Source organism: Leopardus geoffroyi, chromosome A2 (assembly GCF_018350155.1).
Source record: "Leopardus geoffroyi isolate Oge1 chromosome A2, O.geoffroyi_Oge1_pat1.0, whole genome shotgun sequence".
Classification (NCBI taxonomy): domain Eukaryota; kingdom Metazoa; phylum Chordata; class Mammalia; order Carnivora; family Felidae; genus Leopardus; species Leopardus geoffroyi.
In genome coordinates, this window is record NC_059331.1 from 11813716 (window position 1) to 11832268 (window position 18553).

At 45.4% G+C, this 18553-nt stretch overlaps 1 protein-coding gene and 1 pseudogene across 1 annotated transcript; both read left to right on the top strand.

The window, feature by feature from the left end:
* Nucleotides 1–35: 35 nt before the first annotated feature.
* LOC123604926 lies at nucleotides 36–11665 on the top strand (annotated as a pseudogene).
* A 5675-nt stretch (nucleotides 11666–17340) lies between these two features.
* LOC123607574 (olfactory receptor 10H3-like) lies at nucleotides 17341–18285 on the top strand. Its single transcript, XM_045497071.1, has one exon. The coding sequence runs from the start codon at nucleotides 17356–17358 to the stop codon at nucleotides 18283–18285; it is 930 nt and encodes a 309-aa protein (XP_045353027.1). The 5' UTR covers nucleotides 17341–17355.
* The last annotated feature ends 268 nt before the right edge of the window (nucleotides 18286–18553 follow it).

Here is an 18553-nt window from a genome sequence, read left to right on the forward strand (position 1 = left end):
GGCCCGGATACTCACTGGTTCTGCTGTTCTTTAGCATGGAACTGAAAGTCATGAGCGGTGCTATAAATAAGAACAAGAAAGAAGGTATGTACGGATGGGAAGGAAAGAGACATGCTCCTTCACCCAGAAAAAGTAAAGAATGAAGACATAAGGTACCACAGCAATAGAGAGCACAGTCTGCAGAAGACAAGATCGGCTCGCAACGCTCAGTGTTTCTCACAGAATTACTCCAGCAGTAATCATTCAAAGTATAAGCGTTAAGTAATACTAAGATGACATTCCCAACGGTGCCACAAACTGTAAAGACACGGCTCGCCAACATTGTGGTCTGGTGACTTCTTAACACTCAAGAAAACGTGAGACTCTGATGGGTTCCTGTTTGGGTGCAGCACAACTCTCCGTTTTCACCATATTAGAAGTTAACACCGAGATTCTTTGAAAATACTTATTATGCATACATTCAAAAGAATAGTCACCTGCTCAATGTCAATACAAGTAACATGTTTTTAGAAAGTAACTACATTTACAAAATTAACATTTGGTGAGAAGAGTTGCTGTTTTTTGTTTGTTTGTTTGTTTTTACATTTTAACAAACTTGGATGGGAAACAAATTGATGCTCATACCTGCCTCTTCATTCAGCCTGTGGCAACATGTTGTTTTAGTTGAAGCATATGATGAAAAATGGAAAAGTAAGGAACTGATGTTCCCCCAGAAAGGGTCTCCAGGACCCCAGGGTCCTCATATCACACTTTGAAAACCTTTGCTATAAAATATCTAGGAATTAATGAAACACATGCAATACATCCAAGTTCAGAAATGTTAACCATTAGTAAAAATGTAGGAGGTGATCTGAATATATGGAGGGCAATCTACACTCTTGGATGGATGAGTGAATATGGTAATGATTACATCATCAGCACACCTACATTATGTCTATAGTGAGTCTACTGTACATTTGATAAAAGTTTCCTTAAGTTCCTTCTGAAAAATAAAGTCAGTGCAAAACCATACCAATCTTGCAAAACTCAGCCCTGACCAGGTACAAAAAGATTGAGATCATACCATGCATATTTTCAGATCACAATGCTAGGAACTTGAAATCAACCACAAGAAAAAATTTGGAAAGCCCTCAGATATATGGAGGTTAAAGAACATCCTTCTAAGGGATGAAAGGGTTAACCAGGAAATTAAAGAAGAAATTTAAAAACACATGGAAGCAGGGGAACCTGGGTGGCTCAGTTGGTTAAACATCGGACTTTGGCTCAGGTCATGATCTTGCAGTTCGTGAGTTCAAGCCCTGCGTCAAGCTCTGTGCTGACAGCTCAGAGCCTGGAGTCTGCTTCGGATTCTGTGTCTCCCTCTCTCTCTGCCCCTCCTCTGCTCACACTCTGTCTCTCCCTCTTTCTCAAAAATAAATAAACATCAAAAAACTAAAAAATAATACATGGAAGCAAATGAAAATGAAAACACAACAGTCCAAGCCCTTTGGGATGCAGCAAAGACAGTCCTAAGAGGAAAATACACTGGAATTCAGGCCTGTCTCAAGAAGCAAAAGAGGTCCCAAATACACAACTTAACGTTACACCTAAAGGAGCTAGAAAAGGAGCAGCAAATAAAGCCCAAAGCCAGGAGAAGAAGGGAAATAATAAAGATTAGAACAGAAATAAATGATATAGAATAAAAAAAAAAAAACCAGTAGAACAGATCAATGAAACTAAGAGCTGGTTTTTTGAAAGAATAAGCAAAATTGATAAACTCCTAACCAGACTTCTCAAAAAGAAAATAGAGAGGACCCAAATAGATAAAATCACAAATGAAAGAGGAGACATCACAACCAACACCACAGGAATACAAACATATATGAGAATACTAAGAAGAATTATATGCCAACAAGCTGGACAATCGGGAAGAAATGGACAGATTCTTAGAAACTCATGCACTACCAAAACTCAAACAGGAAGAAATAGAAAATATGAACAGGCCCATAGCCAGGAAAGAAATGGAATCAGTAATCAAAAATCTCCCCAAAAATAAGAGTCCTGGGGCAGATGGCTTCCCAGGAGAATTCTACCAGACATTTAAAGCAGAGTTAACACCTATTATTCTCACACTGTTCCAAAAAATAGAAATGGAAGGAAAGCTTCCAAATTCATTCTATGAACCCAGCATTACCTTGATTCCAAACCCAGACAAAGACCCTCCTAAAAAGGAGAATTACAGGCCAATATCCCTGATGAATCTGGATGCAAAAATTCTCAACAAGATACTAGCAAATCGAAGTCAACAGTACATTAAAAGAATTTTTCACCACAATTAAGTGGGATTTATTCCTGGGCTGCAGGCCTGGTTCAATATTCACAAATCAATCAATGTGATACACCACATTAATAAAAGAAAGGATAAGAACCCTGTGATCTTTTAAATAGATGCAGAAAAAGCATTTGACAAAATACAGCATTTTTTCTTGATAAAAACCCTCAAGAAAGCAGGAATAGAAGGAGCATCGCTTAACATCATAAAAGCCATATATGAAAAGCCCACTGTTAGTATCATCCTCAGTGGCGAAAAACTGAGAGCTTTCCCCCTGAGATCAGGAACACAACACAGGTGTCCACTCTCACCACTGTTGTTCAACATAATGTTGGAAGTTCTAGCCTCAGCAATCAGGCAACAAAAGTAATAAAAGTCATCCAAATTGGCAGGAAGAGGTCAAACTTTCACTCTTCACAGACGAATGATGCTCCACAAGGAAAATCCAAAAGACGCCACCAAAAAACTGCTAGAGCTGATACATGAATTCAGCAAAGTTGCAGGATATAAAATCAATGTACAAACATTGGTTGTGTTTCTGTTCACCAATAATGAAGCAGCAGAAAGAGATATCAAGGAATCAGTGCCATTTACAATTGCACCATTAAAATGGATTAACTAGGAGAGAAATGCCCTGGCAGGGGAGGACGCATTATAGACATTATACACATCATTGTCAATTTCAAGTGTGACCCTGGAACAGACACCAACACCGATCAAGTTGGCTGCACACCTCAGAAAGTACCCCAGTGTGATGCAAAACTTGATATATGATAAAGGTGGGACACAAATCAATGGAAAAAGATGGATTGTGTAAGAGTTTGTGGTGGGAAAATCCGTCCCATTTAGAAGCAAAGTAAATGTGAATTTCTGCCTATAAACACATGCATGGGTGGAATCCAATTGGGTTTCTGACATAAATATGAAACATGATGCTATGAAGTTAATAGAACAAGGTGGAGGAGAATAATTTTCTTGAACTAGGAGTGGGGATCTTCTTTTGTTTTGTGTTTGTTTTTGGTTTTGAGAGAGAGAGAGAGAGAGTGCGCAGGGGAGAGGGGAAAAGCCAGAGACAGAGAATCCGAAGCAGGCTCCAGGCTCAGTGTGGAGCTTGGCCGGGTCTTGATCCAATGGCCTGGGATCATGCCCTGAGCTGAAATCAAAAGTTAGACACTCAGCCGACTGAGCTACCCAGGCACCCCAAGAAGGACATTTTAAACTCCAGAAGCACAAACCTTACATGATTTTGAAAGATACAATGACATCAACAAGAAGCATTTTTGTCCAACAGAAAATATTCTGGATCCAGTTAATGGAGACAGAAAGGTGAGAAAAATCATGTTCATTGTGCAAAAAGGACCAAGGAATACGATCTAGAATAAACAAGAAACCAGTTACATCTACAACAAGCAAAAGCTCCATACAGAAATAAGCAGAGGGAAAAGGAAGAAAAATGAGCAAAGGTTTGAGCAGAGAACTTACAGAGGGTGTAGCACAGGCAAATAAAAACATGCTAATAAGAAAAAAGGGAAAGAGGGACAGAGAGAGACAAAGGAAGGAAAATGCAGTGGAAATTCAGTGTATATCTACTCAATGCCCCAAGTTAGAAAGTCCCCAGTGTTGATCAGTTTTGGAGAGAACGCAACCCTTGTGTACAGCCTGTGAGAGTGCAGAATAGTGGAAATGAGGAGTTCACGTGCTCTGTGCCCCAGCACATGTGCTCCTGAACATCTATCGCGATTGCTCAAAGGCCTTTACAGGGGAGCATGTCAGAGGGTGTTTCTGTAGCATTGCTTTTAGTGGGGAACTGGAAAGCCTGCTTGTCCATTCTTTAGAAGGGGGCAGGACCCGTGGGCTGGATGCAAACCCTGCAGCCCCAGCCAGGAGTTCGATGCACGCACAGCAGCATAAATGAACCCATAAAATGTGTTGAATGAATGAAGCAAAAAGCAGACGAACGCTCCAGCATAATAACCTTTCGGCATATTAAAAATAGAGCAGCTGACACTATTCTGTAGGATGCTGTAACGGTTGATACATGCCATTATGCATCTGTCAGAATCCACAGAACCCACGACACAGACAGTGAACCCTAATGTATCCCGTGGGCTCTGGTTGTAGCCATATTGGCTCACCAGGAACAAATACACTATTCCAAGAGGTAAAAGAGGAAACCGTGTGAGGGAGAGAGGAAGTATGTGTTTTCCTGCAAACTTATAATTTTTCTATAAAATCAAAAAGTAAAAATTTTTCTATGAAATTTAAAAGGATACAAATAATTCACAGCACATATATGCACAGAGAAGACAGTACGCATGTACAAGAGCACATGCAAATCAAAGCGCATACCTTTAGTATGGGAGAAGAGTTGTTGGCACTAGAGGGAACGGGTGGTCGAAAGGGAATGTGAGCAAAATAAGAGAAGGACGTGATGAAAACCAATGCTTGTCAAACACAGCGACCCAGAAATGTCATTGACTCAAACCTCTGCACCTGACGTCCACCATAAAACAAAACAAAAATGTTTTTATGAATAACTTGAGCCTCAATGCCACCCACAGCTCCTGAGACCCTCGGCTCTGGGGCAGGACCCAGCCATAATTGCACCCCCTGGTCTTACTGATGTGTTGTTCCAAAGGATCCCCCACAATAGGGGTCAGCCTGGAGCCTAGAGGACACGGAACCAGCAGGACAGGGAGGGACTTTCCCAGAGTGAGGAAGGCTGGGCTGGTGAGCTGGAAATAAAGCCTTCTGACCATGCAGCCTTCCCCCCTCCCCAGACAAGGAACCGAGACACCCGTGTCAGCCTCCTTCTGTGCCTCAACCCCCATCACTCAGCACCCTCTCCCCCTGCTAAATAGCTGTCTATGTGCTCTGCTCCTATCCATCTGCATGGCTCCACCTCCCTCCCTGCACCGCTCACTGCCCCAGGCCCCTCCTCTGCTCCCACTGCACTCTGGCTTCCAGAGAGAACTGTCTGAAACGCACCCCAGGTGTGCAGTCATCAGGGCCAGGGTTCAAGCCCCAGCTTTGGTATGTGTGTCTGAGAAAGAACGTTCTAGCCCTTAGCCTCCTCTCCCCAACTGAAAAATGGGAGTAAGCAGAGAACTATCTTCAGAAGGTCCAGAGGATTCATGGAAAGGGCTCCATGTTTACCTAACATGGGGGGTTATCCCTGATGCTGATATCTCCCCTGTCCTCTGAGCTGCTTTCCTGTCATCAGTCTGTACAAGATGCACCAGTTGATCACATTCCAAACTCACGGCCTCTGTAGTGCTATTTGCACTAGGCTGAGTGAAGAGCCTAGGACCCAGCATGGGCACCCTGAGAAGCCCCCCTGACAGGTGTCCAGAGCTAAGAATCTGTCTTACAACCCTTCAACCAGGCCCGGTTCCCATCCACTGTCTGAGTCTTTTTCCCAACAAATGTCCCATTATTGCCACCTACCTTGTCCCTTCTGGTGCACCTCTTGCTGGGCTGCCTCTTCCAGGAAGTAGCCAGCAGGGCAGGGAAGAAGACGCTCTCCTGTGTTACTCTGTCAGCAGCACACAGGGGCAGGTGTGGGGCCAGACCTCTGGGCTCCTGGAACTGATGCTATATGCTTTATCCCTGCTGCAGCTTCCCAGCAGGCTGTTCCCCAGGGCCTCCTCGGTCTGGAGTGGCCAAGAGGATCATCAGAGGATCTCTGGGGATGTGCAGCCCCTACTCCTTCCTCCAACTCCCCAACACAACCAAGACTCCCTGCTGTCTCTGTCTGCCCTGAGAGCCCCAGTCCCTACTGAGGACTAGGAGCTCCCAGTCTTGGGGGAAACAGGGCTGGAGTAGATGCCCTCAATACCTTAGGGTCAAGGAAGAGTCAGAGGGGAGGAAGGAGCTGGTGTAGCCCAGAGTGGGAATCCAGGGCTCCCTCCTGGGGTCAGGGCAGCTGGAGGGTGTCCCAGAATAAGGGTAATTTAGAGCTGGGTCTTGGGGACTGATTTCCTTTGGTCAATAGAAGTTTCACACTGGATAGCCCCACCTCCCCCCACTGGTCAAGTTCTACCCTATCCCTGTTGTCCCGGTGATCCGAGCCAGAACATCTCCATTAGTACGTGCGTCCTTGGGCTATAATAACACATTTGGTCTTTGTCCCCTTCAAAAGGGGACAAAGCCCTTGTTTCAGGAGTGATGATACTGGATTTTGCATGCTAAAGAGATGCGTGGTGATTGGGGGCCCCTGGATAGTCTAGGAAGGAGGCTGCTCCCCTGAACGGCCAAGGTGAGATCAGAGAGCTGGGACTTCCAGGTGGGGAGAGGGGCTATGGATTGATATTCAATCTCCAAGGACCAATGATTTAACCAATCATGTCTGTGTAATCAAACCTCCACAAAAACTCCCTAAGCAATGGGAATCAGAGACCTTCCCATTTGTCAACACGTGGAGGTGCTAGGAGGGTGGTGTGTCCGGAGAGGGCATGGAAGGTCCTCGGTCCTTCCTCCACACCTTGCCTGATGCACCTGTTTCACCTGGCTGTTCCTGACTTGTGTCTTTTATAGTAAACTGGGAAGAGTAAGTGTTGCATTTTCCTGATTTCTGTGAGTCATTCCAGCAAAGTATCCAAAATGAAAGGGGGGAATTTAGAAACCCCAACTGTGAAGTCCCATCAGACAAAAGTGCAGGTACCCTGAACACTGAAAACTTGTCACTGGCATCTCCAGGTAGTTCGTGTCAGAAGTGAACTGAATTATGGGACTGCAGGTTGGTGTCTGGGAAGCTGAAGAATTGTTCATTGTTGTGGGAAGAACTCACCCATTCGGTCTTAAGTGTTAGGTGTAGAAACAGCTCACTTCCTGTGTCCCTCTGTCCAATCAGCAACACAGTCCATTCTGCCTCTGAAATCAACCTCCAGTCTGCCACTCGACCCAGTCCAGGATGCCCACGCGCACCTCTGCCCATCTCTTCCTGCGTCTGCCCACCCCGCCGGCCCTCAGCAGCCTGCTTCCCTCGCAGCAGCCAGGGGGACTCCCTACAAACAGGAATCTGACCATGGTGCATGGGCTTAAAATGTACCTCTTGGTATAATTACTTTGGAAAGCCATTTGGCAGAATCTATTCAAGCTGAACATAGGTATCCCCTATGACTCGGCATTTACACTGCTAGCTTCAGACCCAACACAACATGTAAGTATTAATCCACGAAGGAACATGTAGTAGACGTCATAGGACCCCCAAGTGGAAACATCTACAAATATGTTGACATACTCAATTACCATACACATCTTTTCTGTGTATTTAAAATTTTTTTAAATGTTTATTCATTTTTGAGACAGAGAGAAAGGGAGCCACAGAGTGTGAGTGTGAGGAGGGGCAGAGAGAGAGGGAGACACAGAATCCAAAGCAGGCACCAGGTTCTGAGTCGTCAGCACAAAGCCAGATTGCGGGGCTTAAACCCACGAACCATGAGATCATGACCTGAACCGAAGTCAGATGCTTAACCAACTGAGCCATCCAGGCTTTCCATCTTTTCTATATGTATTTTGAGAGTATTTAGAGTTCCTCACTTTCCTTGGAACAAACTCTTTAATTGGACGCCATGGTCTTGCATGATCTTGCCCTACCCACCTATCTGCCTTCGCATTCCAGAATTCCCCTAGCCACCTCCAACTCTCTGGGCTGTGCTAGACAACTATTGTCCCCAAATGCACCATGCCTCTGTCACTCTGAACCTTTGCACTTGCTATACTGTCAGGAAACCCATCTTCCACCTACCTGCCTTGCCTGAATCATACTTACACTCCCTCATGTCTCAATGTAGACATCACCAATTGCCAAAGTCTCTAAATCCCAGGTTGGATCTGTGACCCACGCCAGCTTCTTCAGATCCCTAGGCTGCCTTCATCACATCTCTGACCATTCTGTGCTGTCATCTTTGGTTATATGACAGATTCTTTCACTGGACCATGAAAAGAGAGAGCAGAGACCTAGTTCTTGGGTATAGCTGGATCCCATCACCTATAATATTTCCATATGAAATAAGTGTTGAATAACATTTCTTTACTATATGAATGAATAATGAGGGCAAAGTGATGTGAGCACACAGAGCAATCCTTTCTGTTCATGATCATGGGCTATGACTGCTACATAGCCATCTGCCGCCCCCTGTGCTACAATGTGCTCATGAGTCCCCACAGCTGCCCCTGGTGCTGGGCTGGTGGCTCGATCATGGGGATGACGGTGACCCTGATAGTTTTTCACCTCACCTTCTGTGGGTCTAATGTGATCCACCATTTTGCCTGCCACGTGCTTTCCCTTCGAAATTTGGCCTGTGGGAAGGAGACATCCTCCGTCACCTTGGCTGTGATCCTGGTGTGTGTCTCAGCTCTGATGGGCTGTTTATTCCTCATCGTCTTCTCCTATGTCTTCATCGTGGCCGCCATACTGAGGATCTACTCAGCTGAGACCTTCTACATGTGTGTGTCTCCTCACTATGGTCATTGTGCTTTACGACTTTGCCTCCATTATTTACGTCAAGCCCAAGGGCCTCCATTCTATGGACAGTAACACCCTGAAGGCCACCACCTATATAGTCTTTACCTCCTTTCTTAGCCCAATAATTTTCAGCCTCAGGAATAAGGAGCTTAAGAATGCCATAAAGAAAAGCTTCCTGGGGCGCCTGGGTGGTGCAGTCAGTTAAGCGTCCGACTTCAGCCAGGTCACGATCTCGCGGTCCGTGAGTTCGAGCCCCGCGTCAGGCTCTGGGCTGATGGCTCAGAGCCTGGAGCCTGTTTCCGATTCTGTGTCTCCCTCTCTCTCTGCCCCTCCCCCGTTCATGCTCTGTCTCTCTCTGTCCCAAAAATAAATAAACGTTGAAAAAAAAATTTAAGAAAAGCTTCCAGAGAAAATTCAGTCCCCTAAGCTCCTGATAGCCAGTTTGCTCATGAGGAAATACGGGAGAAGAGCTGGGGATAATAACTTCTGTTTTCATAGGACTGAGGTAAGATATCACTCATCATCAGGGAAATACAAATCAAAACCACAGTGAGATATCACCTCACACCAGTCAGAGTGGCTAAAATTAACCACTCAGGAAACAACAGATGCTGGTGAGGATGTGGGGAAAAGGGAACCCTCTTCACTGTTGGTGGGAATGCAAACTGGTGCAGCCTCTCTGAAAAGCAGTGTGGAGGTTCCTCAAAAAATTAAAAATAGAACTACCTTACAACCCAGCAATAGCACTACTAGAATTTACCCAAAGGATACAGGAGTGCTGATGCATAGGGGCACAGGTCCCCCAAGGTTTACACCAGTGCTTTCAACAATAGCCAAATTATGGAAAGAGCCTAAAGGTCCATCAACTGATGAATGGATAAAGAAGATGTGGTTTATGTATACAATGGAATATTACTTGGTAATGAGAAAGAGTGAAATCCTGGGGCGCCTGAGTGGCTCAGTTGTTTGAGCGTCTGACTTTGGCTCAGGTCATGATCTCATGGTTCGTGAGTTTGAGCCCTGCATCGGGCTCTGTGCGGACAGCTCGGAGCCTGGAGACTGCTTCAGATTCTGTGTCTCCCTCTCTCTCTCTGCCCCTCCCCAGCTTGCACTCTGTCTCTCCCTCTCTCAAAAATAAATAAATATTAAAAAAAAAAAAGAGAATGAAATCCTGCCATTTGCAGCAACATGGATGGAACTGGATGGTATTATGCTAAGTGAAATAAGTCAGTCAGAGAAAGACAGATACCATATGTTTTCACTCATAGGTGAAACTCAAATAAATGAAAATATACATATCGTTGGGTGTTGGATACATGCTGGGTATTTGTTTTTCCCCAATTTTTTACACCCCTCTTGCATGGGATCTAGTGATCATGATCTCTTGTTCTTGACCCCATGTGATGAACTCCTTCTCATTACTCTGCCTAAGAATGTGTTATCTTCTTATGGGCAGGTGGGGGGCATCACATGGATATGCCTGGGCAGTGACGCACAAAGTCTTCTTGAATGTTCATGCAAGGGAAGATTTTCCCCTCCTCCAACATAAGGATAAAGAAAATTAAGCAGAGTAATTATATATGACTCAGCATTTCATCCAGCACTTTACCAATCGTTTATACTACTGTCTTTTAAATTATAACAAATGCACAAAAGAAATTAAACTTTTAGTCTCTAAGAAGATGATTTACTATGTACAATTTCTCGCTGCCTTGGAAGGGATAGATTCTAAGGGAGGTTTTCTATGTCAAATTGGGTTCAGAAGGTGACCTGGAGAGAGAGAGAGACAGAAAGAGATAGAGAGAGATAAGTAGTGGCATAGGAATCCTTTAAATTGATCTGAACAGACACTTGAATAAAATTGGATATGGGGCCAAATCTTGGAAAGGAATGAAGAATGAGAAGGAAGTTGGTAGCAGGGTAATTTTCACATGAGGAAAGGAAAGGGAAGGGAGAGTGAGAGAGGAAGAGAGGGGGAGAGGAATAGGGAGGAAAAGAGAGAGAAAGGGGAGGGGGATCAGTGCTTAGATAAGAACATAAGGCATGTTAAAAGGGTTTTGCTTTCTGACAGGTTATGGAAAGTCTTTTCCCTTTTTCCCCACATTACTTTCCATAAACATCAATTTCTCATTCCTGAGTTTGGAAGAATCTATTTGGGGGATTTGTTGTAGGCACAGTGCTATCTCAAGATGCACAAAGAGAGGTCAAGGGTACGGGTACCCCCTTTATACAGATGAGAACAGTTGGTGGAGGTCACACAACATGTGAAGGAAAGGGTCACATGGAGATTGAGGTCTGTCTGACTCCCACGCTGGGGATTGGGAAACCATAGGTCTGGGGACCCAGGAAGGGGGCTTTCCATGGATCTAAACTACTACTCAAAGGTGAGGTCAGATGTTTGAGTTGGAGGCAGAAGATGTGATATAATGTTAAACCCACAGCTACCAGTCACCTCGTGAGCATACAAGACTCTCCTCGGTGGTCAATAAACAAGGACAACACAGGAGACCAAACATTTGCTTGATTATATCACAGAGAGGCTTATGTTGATGTGGACTCTCAGGCTTGGATCACCAGGATGACAAGGAAAGGGTAGAACTTGACCATGAGGTGAGGTGGGGTGATCCAGAGTGTCCAGGAGACAGTGAACACTTCTATTGACAAGGAGAAATCGCTCCCTATGACTCAGCTCTAAATTACCCTTATTGTGGGAAGCCCTCCAGCTGCCTTGACCCCAGGGCAGAGCCCTGGATTCCCACTGGATTCCCAGTGGATTTTCATTCTGGGCTGCTCCAGCTCCTGCCTTCCTCCTGTCCTTGCCCTGACCCTAAGGGATTGAGGGCATCTACTCCAGCCCTGTTTCCCCCAAGACTGGGAGCTCCTAGTCCTCAGTAGGGACTGGGGCTCTCTGGGCACCAGAGACAGCAGGGAGTCTTGGTTGTGTTGGGGAGTTGGAGGAAGGAGTAGAGGCTGCAGGTCCCCAGAGGCCCTCTGATGATCCTCTTGGCCTCTCCAGACCCTGAAGACAGCCTTCCAGATTGGTGTCCCAGGGAGGCCCTGGGGAGCAGCAGGATGGGAAGTTGCAGCAGGGATAAAGCACACAGCATCAGTTCCAGGAGCCCAGAGGTCTGGCCCCACACCTGCCCCTTTGTGCTGCTGACAGAATAACCCAAGAGAGCGTCTTCTGTCCTCCCCTGCTGGCTGCTTCCTGGAAGAGGCAGCCCAGCACGAGGGGACCAGGAGGGACAGGGTAGGTGGCAATATTTAGGCAGTTGTGGGGAGCAAGCCCCGGTTGGGGGAGGGAACAGGACTGGGGAGAAAGGTGGTAAGACAGGCTCTTAGCCTTGGGAGCTGGTGGGACTTTTCTCAGGTTGCCCCTGCTGGGTCCTGGGTTCCTCACTCAGCCTAGTGACCTTTGCAGCTTCTAGGTCACTATTGTTGATTGGGACTGATCCTGTCCCCCTGAAATATTTGCACATGCCCCGAGGCCCTTTTGTTGTCACAGCTCATGGGGAGGGAGGGATGCTACCGGCATCTGTAGGGTTGAGGCCAGGGATGCTGCTAAATGTTGTACAATCTGGTAGTAGTGTGGGGCGTTTGTTCCACTGGTGAACCAATCAGGACACGTTATAGTAACTCCGCCCACATTTACACTAGGGCTCACTGTCTGTGTTGCAGCCTGTGGGTTTGGAGCAGCGGATAGTGGCATGTATACAGCGTTCCAGCATCCCACAGAATAGTGTCAGGTGCTCTGTTTTTAATGCGCCCAAATGCAAATATGCTGGAGAGTTGAGCTGCCTTTTGCCTCATTCACTCGGTGTCATTTTACGGCTTCATTTATGCTGCTGTGTGTGCATGGAACTCCTGGCTGGGGCTCCAGGATTTCCATCCGGCCCGTGGGACCTGCCCCCTTCCCAGTTACGGTTCCCGAGCAGGCTTGTCCATTCCCGCACTACAAGCGGGGCTGCATCCCACACGCTCCGTCCAGGTAGGTGTGCGCCATGGAGATAGAGGTTCAGGTGCACGTGAAGGTTGCGCTTCTCCATTCTCGGTTCTCACCCGCAGGCCGCGGGATTGCTCCCTCCCCGTATAGCTGTGGGCACTGGGCACTTCCTAATCTGGGGAAATGAATAGGTGTACAGGGAAATCTCAGGGTCGTTTTCCCCTTCCCTTTCCTTGTCTTGAAACCATCTGTTCACTTGCCTGTGTAGCCCCTTCTGTGGGTTCTCTGCTCATGTCCTGGACTCGTTTCTGTTTGGAGTCTCTACTTCTTAATGTGCTGGTTTCTTATTTACTCTAGACAGTATTCCCTGGTCAATTTTAGTCAAGGCACCGGCTCCTTTCCCAAATTTCCATCTGCCTGTTCATGTATCCTGCATATTCCAGGATGTCCTGGAAGTTTTCATGTGTGTTTCTTTCTCTAAGCAGCTAAATGAATTTAATGAGAATGGCGTCAGCACTCACAGAAGATATGCTTCTGAAATTCAAATGCTCCTTTACCGATTAAGCATACCATAGACACATTTCATGTCTTTTTAAAATCACCTCAACATGTGTGCTTTTGATGTTTGGTTACAAACTCCTCCTTCACTTATAGATCACAAAGTCATTCTCCTGAATGCTTCTCCTACTGACTTTATACTTCATTCTACATGTGAAATCCATTTGGATTCCACCTTTGTGTGGAATCTTAGGCAGGAATTCAGATTTATACTGCTTCCGGGGCACCTGGGTGGCTCAGTTGGTTGGGTGTCCGACTTCACCTCAGGTCATGATCTCACGGTTTTTGAGTTTGAGCCCACGTCGGGCTCTGTGCTGAGGGCTGGGAGCCTGCAACCTGCTTCGGATTCTGTCTCTGACTCTCTCTGCTCCTCCCCCACTTGTACTCTGTCTCTCCGTCTCTAAAAGAAATAAACATCAAAACAAAAATTTTAAAAAGATTTATACTGCTTCATAGAATGACCAGTTTCTCACCACAAACCAGTAAACAATCCATTATTTCCATTTGATTTGTGCTCCCACCTTTATCACATATTGGGTTTGGAATGGTGCAGGATGTTTTGTGAGATATCCAATCAGCACGACACAGGTGTCACACATATCATCTATCATCCATGTCTGCTCCAGGGTCGCATTTAAAAAAATTTTTTTAACATTAATTTATTTCTGAGAGACAGAGGGAGGCAGAGCATGAGCAGGGGAGGGGGAGAGAGAGACACAGAATCTGAAGCAGGCTCCAGGCTCTGAACTGTTTGTCAGCACAGAGCCCAATGCAGGGCTCGAACCCACAAACTGCGAGACCACGACCTGAGCCGAAGTCGGATGCTCAACTGACTGAGCCACCCAGGCGCCCCCAGGGTCGCATTTTTAAAAATGATTCTGATTTGGTAGTGAGTCTCAACTCTGGGAGAGACATCTCTCTGTCTCTCTTGTGTGCTCCATTTTAAGAAGACCCATATAGTTTTTTTACTAGCTTTATTTTTCAGAAGTAGGTTTAGCACAGTTATTAAATTTAACTTCTTCAGTTGTAAATGCAGCTGCACTAAGTATAATTTGGGGAGGAACCAACATGACTGCTATATTGGTTCATCCCATCTGAGAGTACATATTGATTTCCAGTTTTCCACATAGCCAGACCATCTTCTGTCCTCGGAGGTGTGTTTGGTTAATTCCTAGATATATTTTTTTTAATGTTTCTCAATGTTTATTCACTTTCGAGGGAGAGACAGAGAGCGAGTGGAGGAGAAACAGAGGGAGAGGGAGACACAGAATCTGAAGCAGGCTCCAGGCCCTAAGCTGTCAGCACAGAGCCTGACACGGTGCTGGAACCCACGAACTGTGAGATCATGACCTGAGCTGACATTGGACGCCCAACCGACTGAGCCACCCAGGCGCCCAATTCCTAGATATTTTAAAACAAAGGATATCAAAGAGTAATCTGAGGACACTGGGGTCCCAGAGACCCCTTCTGGGGGACCAATAGGTCCTCACTTTTCTAGTGAACACGAGGATGTGTTTTCGTCATGTACTTCAACTAAAACAACATGTTGCCACAGGCGGGATGAAAAAGCAGATACCAGCATCATCTTGTATGCCATCCAGCCAGCACTGGAAAATTTTGCTAAAATGTAAAAGAACGCCACAATTCTCACTAAGTGAGTTTCTAAAATGTGGTTACTTTCCTAAAAAGTTAGTTACATTAACATGATACCGATTGTTCCTTTAGGTTGAATCAAAGATTGATCAATTGTTCTTTTAAATATGTAAGGAACTCAATATTTTTCAAAAGTCGTAGGATTGGGGCGCCTTGGTAACTCAGTTGGTTAGCGTCCGACTTCGACTCAGGTCATGATCTCACAGTTTGTGGGTTCAAGCCCTGAGCTGGTTTCTGTGTTGACAGCTCAGAGCCTGGAGCCTGCTTCGGATTCTGTGTCTCCCTCTCTCTCTGCCCCTCCCCTCCTCTGTTTCTCTCTCTCTGATAAATAAACATTAAAAAAATTAAAAAATAAACATAAACAAATCTTAGTTTTAATTACAAATACTGTAAGAATGGAGAGTTCTAACTCAGTTAAAGAAAAGCCCTCTAGGGGATTCAATAGTTATTTAGCGTAAACAGATCCTGCGACCAAAACATTTGAGAGCTGTCTCCTTATAGTTTGTGTCACCAATGGTGATGTTATCTTACTTTTTCCATGAATTCTATCTTTTATTTTATTTTATTTTATTTTATTTTATTTTATTTTATTTATTATTTTAAGAGACAGTGAGCACGAGTGGGGAAAGGGCAGAGAGAGAGGGAGAGAGAATCCCAAGCAGGTTCTGTGCTGTCAGCCCTGGGGCTCGAACACATGAACCATGAGATCATTATCTGATCTGGCTTCAGAAGTAGAATTCAAAGATCCATCACTACATACAACACACAGTGCTCATCACAGCAAGTGCCCTCCTTAATCCTCATCACCCATCTAGCCCATCTCCCACTTGCCTCCCTCCGTCAACCCTCAGTTTGTTCTTTATGGTTAAGAATCTCTTGGGGCACCAGGGTGCCTGGGTGGCTCAGTCAGTTGAGTGTCTGACTTTGGCTCAGGTCATGATCTCACAGTCTGTGAATTTGAGCCCCCACATCGGGCTCTGTGCTGACAGCTCAGAGCCTGGAGCCTGCTTCAGATTCTGTGTCTCCCTCTCTCTCCACCCCTCCCCTGCTCATGCTCTGTCTCTCTCTCACTCTCTGTCAAAAATAAATAAACATTACAAAAATTAAAAAAAGAAAGAATCTCTTGGGGCGCCTGCGTGGCTCAGTTGGTTAAGCATCTGACTTTGGCTTGGGTCATGATCTCACAGTTCATGAATTTGAGCCCCACATCAGGCTCTATGCTGATAGCCTGGAGCCTGCTTCGGATTCTGTGTCTCCCTCTCTCTCTGTCCCTCTCCCACTCACACTTTGTCTCTCTCTCTCAAAAATAAGTAAACATTAAAAAAAATCTCTTGTGGTTTGTTTCCCTTTTTTCTCTTCCCCCCTTCCCATATGTTCATCTGTTTTGTTTCTGAAATTCCAAATACAAGTGAAATTCATATGACATTTGTCTTTCTCTGATTGACTTATTTCACTTAGCATTAATACACTTTAGCTCCATCCATGTCATTGCAAATGGCAAGGTTTCATTCTTTTTGATCATTGAGTGTTATTCCAGTGTGTGTGTATATGTACGTATATACATACACACAATACCACATCTTCTTTATCCATCCATCAATCGATGGACAATTGGGCTCTCTCCGTAGCTTAGCTATTGTTGATAATGCTGCATGTGCCCCTTCAAATCTGTATTTTTGTATCCATTGGATAAATACCTAGTAGTGCAGTTGCTGGAATGTAGGGTAGTTCTATGTTTAGGTTTTGGGGGATTTGCATGATTATTACGGGTATAATTCTACAGGAAATACTGAATTTGGGAAGTTGACCTCATCTTCTGCAGCGTGTGTCTGTCTTTGTTCTAATATAGTTGTCTTCATTCCTTTACCTTTCTAGGTAGATGATCACGTCTATTCCCTTCCAATCCTGATATTCCTTCTTTACTTTTTCTCAAGCATCACCGCCAGCTTCACTTCCCATCTAATGAACAGCAGAGGCAGTGAGTAACCTTGGCTTCTTCCTGATGCTAAAATAATACATCTATTTCTCCCACTTCGTGTACTATTTGCTAGTTTTGTGCTGTATATTCCCAGTAAGCTAAGAAAGTCCCCATTGACTTCATGTTGAGAAGAAGCTTTTAAAAAGATTTTTAAGGTATATACATCTATCACCATTATGCTGTATATCCAAAATGGTGCAATACTTTATGACAATTATGTATTAATTTTTAAACCATAAATAGTAACAGAACTTTAGCAATCCAGGATTGCAGCTTGAATTCATATGATTATATGATATTTATTTTAGTTTATTCCTGTGACTGATCACATGATAGGTTTTCTGATGCTGAATCAACCTTGTTATTCATGGGATAAATTACGAACCTTCATTCCCCTTCTGCTCTCACCAGATGCAGCACCCGTGGCTGGTCAGAACTATAGCATGGTGACTGAGTTCATCCTCGTGGGCTTCTCCACCTTCCCACAGCATCTCCTGCCCGCTTTCTTCCTGCTGTACCTGCTAATGTACCTGTTCACGCTGCTGGGGAACCTGCTCATCATGGCCACAGTCTGGAGCGAGCGCAGCCTGCACACGCCCATGTACCTCTTCCTGTGCGCCCTGTCCACCTCCGAGATTCTGTTCACCGTTGCCATCACCCCTCGCATGCTGGTTGACATGCTCTCCACCCGCCGCACCATCACCTGGGCGGCCTGTGCCAGCCAGATGTTTTTCTCCTTCACATTTGGCTTCACCCACTCCTTCCTGCTCATGATCATGGGCTACGACCGCTACGTGGCCATCTGCCACCCCCTGCGCTACAATGTGCTCATGAGCAACCGTGGCTGTGCCCGCCTCGTGTCCTGGTCCTGGGCTGGTGGCTCGGTCATGGGGATGATGGTGACCCTGATAGTTTTTCACCTCACCTTCTGTGGGTCTAACATGATCCGCCATTTTTTCTGCCATGTGTTTTCCCTTCTAAAGTTGGCCTGTGGGAATGAAAATTCCTCCATCACCTTGGCTGTGATCCTGGTGTGTGTCTCAGCTCTGATGGGCTGTTTATTCCTCATCGTCCTCTCCTATGTCTTCATCGTGGCCGCCATATTGCAGATCCCCTCTGCTGAGGGCAGGCACAAGACCTTCTCCACGTGTGTGTCCCACCTCACTGTGGTCATTGTGCACTATGGCTTTGCCTCCATTATCTACCTCAAGCCCAAGGGCCCCCATTCTATGGACAGCAACACCCTGATGGCCACCACCTATACAGTCTTCACTCCCTTTCTCAGTCCGATCATTTTCAGCCTCAGGAATAAGGAGCTCAAGAACGCTATAAAGAAAAGCATCCAGAGAAAACTCATTCCTCTAAGCTCCTGATGGCCAGTTGGGTGGTGAGGAATGTGATTGAAGGGCTGGGAATAATGATTGTCTCCAGGGGACAGTTGTAGGAATTCAGTATATGGAAATACTTATTAGGTATTGTTGGATGCATACGGTTTTGGAGCAGGATAGGTATTAGTTTTTCCCAATTTTTTTTACCTCCCTCGTGCATAGGCCCTAATGATCAATATCTCTTCTTCTTGATACCATGCAATGAACTCCTTCCCATTACCTCTGTCTAAGAATGTGTTAGCTCCCTATGGGC